Source organism: Clinocottus analis, unplaced genomic scaffold (genome assembly GCF_023055335.1).
Source record: "Clinocottus analis isolate CAN_PGR_092001 unplaced genomic scaffold, fCliAna1.0.p SCAF_16, whole genome shotgun sequence".
Classification (NCBI taxonomy): Eukaryota; Metazoa; Chordata; class Actinopteri; order Perciformes; family Cottidae; genus Clinocottus; species Clinocottus analis.
The window spans coordinates 12,883,161-12,895,471 of NW_027175887.1; the positions used below are offsets into that span (position 1 = coordinate 12,883,161).

At 39.4% G+C, this 12,311-nt stretch overlaps 1 protein-coding gene across 1 annotated transcript; it reads left to right on the forward strand.

Moving 5' to 3' along the window:
• Nucleotides 1-74: 74 nt before the first annotated feature.
• On the forward strand, nt 75-11,617 carry slc6a16a (solute carrier family 6 member 16a). The gene is made up of 12 exons (XM_068578564.1): nt 75-398; nt 4,979-5,204; nt 5,409-5,566; nt 6,466-6,592; nt 6,685-6,860; nt 7,284-7,394; nt 7,575-7,816; nt 8,168-8,357; nt 9,331-9,532; nt 9,798-9,957; nt 10,064-10,226; nt 10,648-11,617. Exons 1-12 carry the CDS (start codon nt 396-398, stop codon nt 10,987-10,989), a joined length of 2,100 nt encoding a protein of 699 aa, XP_068434665.1. The 5' UTR covers nt 75-395; the 3' UTR covers nt 10,990-11,617.
• Nucleotides 11,618-12,311: the final 694 nt, after the last annotated feature.

A 12,311-nucleotide genomic window follows, 5' to 3' on the forward strand; every position in this document is an offset into this window, starting at 1 on the left:
TTTTTTGTGCAACCTGCTGGCTGCACACTGGAACCTCCAGCCGCGTGTGTTGCCCTGCTCCGTTAAACGTTTCGGGAAGGGCAGTTCAGCCCCCTCGGACCTCCCATTGGCTCCATCTGCGGTCACGTCTCCTTCATGTCCTCGCGGGTCGGCGACGACTGAAGTGGGTCCGAGCGCAAGAAACGTGGCCGCGAAACAAACGCTCTGCTCAAGAGTCAAGACGCCCCTCTCTTCGCAGACGAGTTGTCTTTGTTAGTCTGACTATTGGCGCAGTCGAGGAAAGGAAGAGTTTAAAAGTAGCGTTGTGAAGAAGAGACAACGTCACGCGCAGAGAAACAACTCCAGGACTTTCTGGAAACTCAAACGTCAGTGCTCTCGTGGACCGTGCAGTCAGCATGGTACGTCCACAACACAGTTAACTGCTTTTACACTCAAAGAGCTCGAGTAGTTAAAGTCCGCGTGCTCTTTTTGTTTGCTAACTGTCTTTTGCTTCCATGACTTTCCCTTTTTTTTCTCTCGCTATACATTGTTGGTGTATGTGACTTACCGTTATCCTTTGTTATTTAAGCGGTCATGAATATGGACTTTAGTTAATCTCTGCCATGCAGCTGATATTCTGTACATGCTTGTTCACTAAAGTACTTATGCTGCTCTGATCAGCCACAGATATCTTTAACAATCTCCAACTGTCAAAGCTATAAAACAATTGTCATATATTTTTTATTTCACAACCATGTTAATTTACATGTATTTGAGTCCCTTCACTCTGTGGTTCTGTCTATGACATTGACAACAATTGTACACATTGAGCAGATGTGGACATAAACAACCTCAAATTAGAGCTGGAAGCCAGTATTTTAACCTCAACATCGTTATTTCTTTTGGACTCAAATGTGACACAACAGTGTTTTACAACTGTCCACAAACCGACAAACTACACTGTAACGTAATCATAAATGTTGTTTAATAACTTGCATTTACAGATTATCATGCTATCCAAGAGAGGGGAATTGGTTCCATGAATGACAGCTACTCAGATTGTGCAATGTGTGTGTGTGTGTGTGTGTGTGTGTGTGTGTGTGTGTGTGTGTGTGTGTGTGTGCAAGCAAGCAAGCAAGCCTATCATATGTGTATTTGCTAATGTATACCTGTGGAGGGTGTTGGCACTTTTTCTTTAGATTAATGCATACTGAGATAAATTCCAGATGACTAAATAAACTTAGTTTTGACAAACATATCAGTTCTGGTGCATTATAGCTGACTATATAGTTTCCATTTTGCAGCCCCTTGGTGCAGTTGTGCCACAGCTGTGATTTATTTGATAGTATTCTGCTTCTTTAATGCAATCCTTTGTATGCGATCCAAAAGATTATTTTCCTAATGTGATGCTTTACACAAGCTGAACATCTGCACGGCAACACATTTTGTGACCTGCTCATTTTAAATACTGAGGCAACGTTCTAAATGTTCACAAGACATTACATTTTTGGCTCTCTCAGATATCTGATATTGAAAGAAAATTGAAGATGTATGTTAAGTAACCTGATGGCATGATAAGTGTATTTGTTTAATTTACTCTTGAGCCATACTAGTTCCTGAGTATAGTCTCACTTCTGGGTAGATTTCCATAAATACTTCGACAAAAAGAAGGGAAAAAAAGACCAGCTCTTCAAACATGAGGCTGACATGCAAAATCACATATGTGAAAGGTCCTTTTTTCTGTCTGTTTGCAGAAGGTTGGGTTGTCTGCAGACAGAAACCCATGTGTGTTTAAGCATTTCTCCAGATAATGTGTGAACACCTACAACTAATGTTTCACATACTGACCAAGTGTGACAGTGGACTTTTGGCACTTTATGGACTTAACTATTCCATTTCTGAATCATGAAACATGTCCAGTATATTTCTTCTCATGCAATTCAGAAACACAAACTACCATACGAGATGAAGGCTAAAGACTCCAGTGGGCTAACAGAGTAAGATAAATATCTCTACGGTGCAATCCAATACAATCATGTTTAAATACCTTGTGAAACACTGAGCACAGGTGTTTTAAGTTTTTGTTTTTGAGGTTGTATGTAGTGGTATTGTATTGTATTAAATTGGTCATCTTCTTGTGGGTGTAATGCAGCCCTATACATTCAGTTTTAACAAATTCAGACATCCCATTGCATGCTATTACATTGCAATATGTCTTACAAATGTTGCGATTCGTTTTATTTTGGGGTCACTTTGCGTAAATTGAAGCGCTTTTTGGAAAACTCGACTTGCCTGACTTTAGTTATTTATCTGTTTATCTGATGAAATGAATGTGTACTCAAAAAACAGCAGCATGCCAGCATTTGGTTACTGTGTTAATACAGGGATTTTGTATGACATGGAAGGGGTTAACATATTGAGAAAACCATACCTGCTCATACAGTTTTACCAGTTATGGTGTAAAATACATAGACTGTATTATTAATAAAAAGAACCCAGCAAACAATTAGAATAAACAGCACTATTGCAGTTTAACTATATTTACACAAAGTGCTTTTTAAAAAACACCAACCCATTTCTATAAATATGGAGAAAAAACAACACAAGGGTGTTTTAAAGATAAGCTTTAGGCGTGTCTTTGTGCATTCACTATCGCTGTTGGGGACAGAAGTGTGGTTTCCAACCGTACTCAGAGATAGACCCTAGCTGTCCACTAGGTAAAAATGAACAACCGCACTCTGTGTGTGCTGAGCAAGCTATGGGGCAATATGATAATTTAAGGTCAGCCAATAGAAAAAAAGAAAAATGTCTTTCCCAAAGTACAAGTCACAGAATTGAAGAAGAAGCGCGGCCGTTTCCATCTCTGCGCCTGTGAAAAGTTAAGCCTGAGTAAGAGTTGAACTGAATCTTCTTTTATGCAAACCTTTGTCTGTTTCGATGACAACTTTTTAGATTTCGTGATTAGGTCAGTTCTCTCTTCATTATCTTTTGAAGGACATTTTGGTTTTATTTGAAAGGAAAGAGCAACACCACTAAGGTTACTCGCACATCTGATAGCCAGACATTATCAGTTCATAACATACTGTGCTGAATGGGATTCAGGTAACCTTGTTCAATGACCATTCAAGGTTAACTAAATCCGGAGATAACAAGGGCAGCCACTAGCGATTGTTTTTCTCGATTACTGTGTAATAGTTTAGTCTAAAAAGTCTTTTAAATATTTTAAAATGATGTCTTTAAACGTCTTGCTATGCCAAATTAAAAGTCCAAAACCCAAAGAAGTTGGAATCAAGTAAAATGTTGGTTTATGGACTCAATAAATACCATGTATAATAACTTGATTCTCCAAATTGTAGCAGATACATTTTCCCTAGTACTGATTTATCTATCATTCGACTAATCATTTCAGCTCTCGAGGTATCGCTGGATGCTGTTTGACAGACGTGTCACCATCATACCACCATGACAGCTAAAGCCTGATTAGTTCTTTGATAGAAATTGTCCTCAAAATGTTGACAAAAAAGTCTCATATAGCCTTCAAGGAGCAAGCCTCCTGCCTTGTTACCAACTATATGCACCAAATGGTGCACCCATGCACTTCAGCAACGCCCACAGTGTGAACCAATGTAAGCCTAACACCTCCCCCTTGATTTTCCCACCCACTCCGACCACACGACACCAAAGACTCTCCCTCCGTCACCCGGTGCCCGGTGGCTGCTGCTCTTCCCACTTCTCTATTTGTGTGTGCACTTTTCTATGTACGTGTGTATGCATGGCTCTAAATTCACCTGACGTATCTGCTTGTCCATGTGTCCTGACCAGCCACATACTTTTCTGGGTCATACGCCCGCTGTAATTTTCCATTCTCACCAGCTGAGAGCCGTGGTACAGCGAGGTCAAGTTCTAAAGCCAGTTTGGCACATGTCAGGCCATTTTGAATCTTGCTCACTCACATGAGCCAAGTCAGTTGGTGAGAGTGTGTAATTCAAGTGCAGCCTGTTGATCTGATGTTCTTTTGCATAGTTTCCTTATTAGATTTTAACAGTGACACCAAGCTTTGATGTTGCCTTTTTCATCCAATCACCTTTTTATTTGGATAGTTTTCACACATAAAAAAAACTTAGTGAATGACACAGAACAATCAATTCATTAGAAACATTGTCTGAAGATGCACTATTGGACACTATAAGCATGTTATAGTCTACCAAACAACACATTATATTGTATTGTTTTCCTTAAGATTTAAGTGATATTCTGAATTGGGAACACCCATTTTTGACAAATCATGGTTAGCAGTAACCTCAGTCGATTTCAGTTACGTTTCACAATAAAAGCGACCCTGAGTGTTACCCGTTTAGTGGTTTTAATGTGGAGCAATAGGAAATGTTCTGTTTGAAGCAACACATCTCTGATGCGGCAGGGACAAAGCGTGCCGTAATCAGTGAGGCTTCAAATTGATTTAAAAACTCTGATGCTGTATTATTTGCATCAATTCCTGTGAATCCCTTGTATACGGAAATGCAGTATGATTCCAATGTGGGAACGGCAGACTCCGTCACTAACAATAAAAACTACTACATAGAGAGATGATTACAGAATTTAGGTAAAAGCAGCCCATAAAGTTTCAAAAACTTTTTTTTCATTTTTGTTCTTGAATGAAGGTTTTGTTTTCTAAACTGCACATAGTATAGACAGGATCTCATAGTCATTCTGTATTAGTCATAACCCCTAAATACTATACAACTTATATGTTCTTATATTATTTGTTTTTATATGACAGTTGAATGATTAGTTGGAATCAGACATCGTAAAAGCACTCAAACACCTTCAGTGTTGCATTGGGTGAATTTTTGTCTCATTCATATCCTTTCTTCCTCTTTTCTTGGCATACAATATCATTTTTTACTTTTGTTTAGATTGTCTCATGTCCATAATAAACTAATAACAGATTATCAGTGAAGTTTTTTTAAATTATTATTTTTTCATATCAAATATCAAGACGGAAAAACCTCCACTGGACAGTAACGAGAGTCCAGCCTGGCTGAGTGAGGGTCAGTCTCAAACTCAGCTTACAACTGAACACAGTCCAGATGGAGCTGAGACATGCGATGCCGACCGACCAGCGTGGGACTCCAAGGTCCAGTATGTGTTGGCGCAGGTGGGGTTCAGTGTGGGCCTCGGCAATGTGTGGCGGTTCCCATACCTTTGCCACCAAAATGGAGGAGGTGAGTGTCCTTTTCAAGAAAATAAATGTACATTTCAGCTCTGTAGTTTGGAATGAGTCATCGTCATAGTGCTCTTAAAGCTTGTAGCTGACAACTGTATTTTACACTTGTGGGTATTTTCATGCATTAGACAAACAAATGGCAGAATGACACATTGTTAAAGAAATGCCTTCATGTTTTAAAATCTTCCTTTCCTCCCCCTAGGGGCCTTTATGTTGCTGTATGTTTTTCTTTTAATAATTGTGGGAGTTCCACTGTTTTTCATGGAGTTGGCAGCTGGCCAAAGCATTCGGCAAGGCAGCATCGGTGTGTGGAAGCACATCTCCCCAAAGCTGGCAGGGATCGGTTACTCCAGCTGCATTGTGAGAGATGTTTTTCTTTACATTGTTTTGTTCTGGGTTTGGGATTGTACTCTATAGATTAAAAAGTTATTCCTTGGTTTATTCATTAGTTAGGGTGAATAAAAGCCCGAATTGGGAGGCAATAATATCCATTTTCCATCCTGAGAAGTAATCAAGAAAAAAAAAGCTATTTGCCACATGTATCTATTAAAATAACCTCTGTAAATGTGATATTTCTTTTTTTTTTTAAATACACATTCGCAACATTATGACTTACAGCTTGTCCATGGTTCGGTGACTGGCTAACTTTTATGTTTGGGTTTCAAAGATTGGGCCATAATCAAAATTTTAGATATGAGCCCCAGAATGAAAAGTTTTGAATGTCTTCCTCCGCTGGTCTTATGAAAAAGTCAGAGCAGTACCACCTCATATATTACCTCTCTGTAAACAACTTGGTCACATTGTGTGTATACTTAAGAAAGGACGCTGATGACATCATGGCATGCTGTAATATGAGAGAAGCAGCGCGCTGTTGCGTAACACTTTTCCCTAAAGACAAAACATGGCGAAAACAGAGTGGGCTTCTGTGTGCCGCATGTTTAAAAAAACAAAAAGCTTTATTGCTCCTTTAGGTGCAGTCAATCCCAGTGTCACAATTGATTACAACTCAGCTTTAAATGTCAACACTTTATTCATCACTTTTGGAGGACACGTGCATTGAATTAGAAAAATCCTATCGTGGGTAATTTTCATTGGCTGTTCTCCTTTTGGAAACCAAATTGTTGACCTTGAACTAACTTTTCACAGACTAAACACTCTACAGGTCAGCACATACTGTGTCCAGTATCGCAAAGGCCTTGCTATGTAAACATTAATAATTCATGAGGTAAATCATTCACAAACCCTTTCTTCTCCTCCAGGTCTGTTTTTACGTGGCTCTTTACTACAATGTTATCATCGCATGGAGCCTGTTCTACTTGGGTAATTCTTTTCAGTATCCTCTGCCATGGGAGCACTGTCCCATCGATGTAACCACCAATGACACAGGTACTGACATGACTGATATGTTAATCAAAATGAGGTGTCGCGTTCTGTCGACGCCGGTAAGATCCACAATGTTGCCTGTTCTCATTCAACAGTGAAAGAATGTGCAACTTCTTCCCCAACGTCATATTTCTGGTTTCGGAAAGCTCTCAACATCACAAATTCCATCAAAGAATCGGGAGAGTTTAACCCCATCATGACAGGCTGTTTATTGGGGGCTTGGGCGATTGTCTCCTTGGCTATGATCAAGGGCATAAAGTCTTCTGCAAAGGTAAGTTAAACGTTCTTCTCTTCATCACAGGGATCCCTATATCAACATCCAATATCTACACATGTTATGCTTGTGTCATAGTTAAAGGAGTGAGGCAATATTTAGGGGGTTCTGGCACAAACCACTCTTGTGTTTGGTAAATATAAGCGATTGCTATCAGCCCATTAGCTTATCTCAGCACAAAGACAGGATTAGTAAAATAGTTTGCGAGCTTTGTTGCTGGTAGGCAGATTGTATTTCCTCCAGACGGAGCCCTGCTTCCGTTACCACCCTTAATACTCAGCTATGCTAACTCGTGGTTTCCGTCTTCTCATCTAACTCTCTGTGGAAAGCCAAGAAGAATATGTAGATGAATGTCAAACCATTGAAACCAAAAGTGCTCTGACACAGAAATCATCTCGCATTTATGTTTCCAACTCTTAGGTGATGTACTTTTCCTCGGTCTTTCCCTATCTGGTGCTCTTTATTTTCCTCATCAGAGGCTTGATGTTGGACGGAGCGATGGAAGGAATCACCTATATGTTTTATCCTAAAGTAAGCACACATTTTACCATGCGTTTGATTATGATCATGTGTTAATTTAAACATTTTCTAAATCATAGCAAATATAGTCTTTTGATAAGTCTTTTTTTTTTTTTAAATCAAAGAATATTTTCTTCAAGTTTTGGCCTTAATTCCAACCTAATAAGACTTTGTTTTTGGGATAATCTTTAGCTGGAAATCTGGGGTAGTGTGCAGGTGTGGCGCCAGGCTGCTACACAAGTGTTTTTTGCCCTTGGACTTGGCTATGGCTCCGTTATCGCATATTCCTCCTACAATCCAGTCCACAACAACTGCCACAGGGACGCGCTGATGGTCTCCGGCATCAACTTCATGACGTCTGTGCTGGCCTCGCTGGTGGTTTTCGTTGTCCTGGGTTTCCGTGCCAAGAACATTGCACTACGCTGCGTTGCTAAGTACGGTTGTCTGTCTGTCTGAGTATGTGTTCTTGCCGTAAATGTTTACTTCACTCAGTTTGCCTTCATTACCACCTTCCACAATATTTCTATAAAAAAGTAAAGTTACTTTAAATAGGTCTCCAATTTAGGCACCTTTGCAGGGGATTGTTTAGTGTAGGAAATTAATTACTTAGCTGGTTAAAAAAAAGGTATTGAAGGCAAACACTTTCATGCATTTAGAGATTGATAAATTACTGCAGATTCGGTCCCAAAGGTGGAACTTCAAGCACTATTTCCTGATAAGTTAACATATTTTATTGCTGATATTGCCACATTTCTATTTCATCCTTTTTCTCTAACCTCTTCCAGAAATCTTGGTCTTCTCAGCCTGTGGTCGTCCTATGAATCCAACCAGCCCTTGGTGGATGGTTGGCCTTGGATCAACATGACGGTCCCAAGCTCTGTACCTTTAGCTGAATACAAAGACTGGTACAGTCTCCACGGCTCAATGGTGGGCCCTAACGTCACTGACTGCAGCCTGGAAGAGGAGATGAATAAGGTATACCTGAGATATAAATGATCTTTCTTTATTACTACCTTTAAACACGTGTCATGCGTCACAAAACCAGACAAACCAGAAAATACCTTCAGGATCATTTTTAACGGGGATAAAACCCTTTCGAAAAACAATTAAACAAGCAGGAATCAAAGTGGGAAGTTAAACTCAATCCTATTAAAGTTTCTAAGAAGAAGTTAGTCATTTGTTTTAAAATACAAAATGAAAAACCTTTTTATGTGAACCAGATCTGATCTGCTGGAGGTGATACAAGTCTTCAAAACCTGAAGCATGTTCACCCTTAAGGCTTTTACACACTGAGGGCGCGGTGAAAATCTGAATTTCAAGAAGTGATTTATCCATGGAGGACCATCAAAACTTTTGATAACTTTTCAAAAACACATTTTTGAAACATCCCTTCAGAGAGCGAGAGAGAAGGATCACATGATGCTTTATGAGGTGCAGCCTGGCTCCCTTCATTCAAACTGAGGTGAACATTTATGTAATAATAGTAAGAAGGTGTGGTACCGAGGTTCCCAGGACCCTTGAGGACTCTGTGAGGTGCTGTTGAATATCCAGCTGGCAAGAGGAAGAAAACAAAGGACATAGTATCTAGTTGGTCTCTTGGCGAGATGGAAGCAAGCTGTGATAGAGTGAAAGGAGAAACTAAAGAAATACAGCTGGGATACTGAGAGTTATCTTATCTAATCGTGTTTATTTTACTAAAAAAAAAATCACTCACCCCCGACTGTAGACTACTACAGGAGTACTTCTGGTATGGTGCTTTCAGATTATAACTACAAATAGGGGTTCAAATACCAATTTATATGGGTAATGTACTTGCTGATCCTCACTCACATATTGAGTTTTCTCTCGGATGTGCATGGAATCAGAATATGCGTTTGCACTCGTCAGTTAACATTTCTAAAATGATTTATTTTTCATTATTTTCTATCTTCCCTCTGTATGTGTGCAGGGTGTTGAAGGGACGGGCCTGGCATTCATAGCATTCACTGAGGTGATGGCCCTTTTCCCTGCCAGCCCCTTCTGGTCCACACTGTTTTTCCTGATGCTGCTCAACCTGGGCCTCAGCACCATGTTTGGGACCATGCAGGGAATCCTCACGCCTCTCATGGACAATTTTAGCTTTTTGGGCCGCCACCGGACCCTCCTCACTGGTAATGCACACAAATCAACACAAGTTGTCACGATGTTCTGGATGCACTTTTCACTTGCAAGAACTCAGGCATATTTGGTTAAATTGAATTGAAATAGGCAGGATAAGTTAATATCTGACTATGTATTGATCTGCCAAAATTGTTTTGCTGTTTTTTTTTTTTTTTAATTTAAAGAATTCAAACTGCATCTAAAGATTACAACTGTCTGTATGCCGTTATACGGTTCAAATAACACTGTATGCCTTCCTTTTTTCTTTTTTTTTAGTGTCCAGCTGTGCTTTGGGGTTCATAATAGGACTTTTGTTCACTCAGCGCTCGGGAAACTATTTTGTGACTATGTTTGACGACTACTCTGCAACTCTACCATTAATCATTGTTGTAATCTTTGAAACCTTTAGTGTGGCGTGGGTTTATGGAACAGATCGGTAAGAAACTACGTTTAACTGTTAAATGATTTCTGTTCTGTGTCCTTGTCTTTTAATCCTTACTTTGAAAAGATGCATCCCTTATAACTGTGTTGTGTTCCTGCAGCTTCATGGATGACATTGAAGTCATGCTCAAATGGCGCCCTCCAGTGGTGTATAAATATCTCTGGAAATATGTTTGTTTGCTGTCGATGGTTGGTCTTCTGGCTGCAAGTTTGTTGCGTATGGTCTTCAAAAGGCCCACATACACCGCCTGGAATCAAAACACAGTAAGATACTGAGCTACAGCTTTTTGTCTTACACAATATAATAATGTAATATACAAAATCCTCTTCATAGTTTACAATATATGTCATATATTCAACAAGATTTGTATTTTTGTTCTCCCAACTGCACTCAACTGCAAGAACAAATGCAGATTTTTTTTTCAAAGCTGTTCAAGCAACTTGTAACACATTACAATATGTTTAATTGTTGTACTTATGTAGTCAATTTGATTTGATATCTATGCATACACTTTTTCATATTCATATGTATTAATATTCTAATAACTGCTAAAAGACACTGTTACATGAAGGAATCATTTGGAGTGATTTCATGGTCATAAGAATTTGCATTGTGTTTTTGACGGTTATCTCTTGCCTCCTCATGTTTCTCTCTCTGACGTGCTCCGCCTCTCCCTCTCTTTAGGCCTCTGAGATGACTCTCGAGTACCCTGGTTGGGCTCTTGGTATGATTATCATGCTGATAATCTTTGCCAGCTTGCCCGTGCCTATTGGCTACATCTATCACACAGTGAAAAATCGCAATGCCTCTAACGCTCGCTCCGAGGAGCGAGGCAGCCAAGAGATGCACCGGGAGCTGTACACTAAGTGCAGCTCCACCGAGCAGCTGGATTCCCACCACAGAGTCCCCACTGAGGAAGACGAGGCCCATCCCAGGACTGCTTTCCTGCCGTTGGGCAACGAACACTACCGGCTCCTGTCCCAGCAGGAGGAGGAGGAAGATGATGAAGAAGATACAGGGGTTTGAGCATGGCTGTGAGGGGATGAGATGTTCACATGTTGAGCTTCAGAGTGCATGAGCGAGACCCTGCAAGAGAGATTTCAAAGTGAAGGGAAGTTAGTTAGGAACTTCTTCATATTCTTAATCTGAGCAAGAGTTGTGGGTTTGCACCCATTTATCATATTCACCAGGTCTACATAGTTGACAAGCCAGACTGATTTTCACTGTTCATGAAGATACATTATCAGTGGAATCTAAAGCTTTTTAGATTCTGTAGTTATGAAAATACAACTCCTCCCTTCATTCATTTTCTGAACAGCTTGCAATGTTCAGACAATAAAAACACTCGCGGATAGATCAAAAAGGAAGAAGCTGCTATATTTGATGAAACAAATCATTTATGAAAGGTGACAAGCCGTTGTCTTTGGTTTCTGCCAGCCTTGTTTCATACGTCTGCCGGTGAGCTGAGGATGACAGCATCGGACAAAAATAGGATTTATGAGTATTTTTAGCTAAATACCAAGGATGAATTTGCATAACAATAGTCTACCTTGAGTAACTGTGTTGTGTGTGTGTGTGTGTGTGTGTGTGTGTGTGTGTGTGTGTGTGTGTGTGTGTGTGTGTGTGTGTGTGTGTGTGTGTGTGTGTGTGTGTGTGTGTGTGTGAACATTTACATTCATTTCTGATGTAAATCAGTGTGGATGTGAAATGACAGATGTTAATATGTCAGTAAAATAAATGTATTTTACATTATCTTTGTATCATTTTACCTCATGAGACCACAGCAATGTTTTTAAATGTCACAACGAGCTGAGTGTAATATAATTGTACTGTACTAGATGAGAACTTTAAATAAACCTCTAGATGGCAGCAACCTGACTGGTGGTGATTTATGATGGTGATGAGTTCATGATTTATACATCAGCAGTAAATCCTGAAGCTGTTTAGAGCTTCTGAAGGTCAAAGATCATTTTGATTAGGATGTTGGGTATTAGGAGATTTTCTATTTTTATGTTTTGTAAGGAAAATAAGAAATATTGTGTGTTTGCTGGAGACCCGAATGGAAGTTACGTTTAAAATCTTTAACTGGCATTTCAGGCTCAGTACACAAAATAATAGTAAAGTTAGTAATTTAACTTTTCTCGGTTTATGAGATTTTTCCTGAACAATGCAGATCACATTTGTCTTGAAATAACATGCATGTTCATTTTACATGATGGGGGATTGAACTTCATAAATATGTTATTTCTACACCAATGTTAATCAGATATATTCCATACATATAATTTGCTACACAAATATCAGATTATAATAAATTAAGGCTTTTGTGTGTTCAATATTTAAAAAAT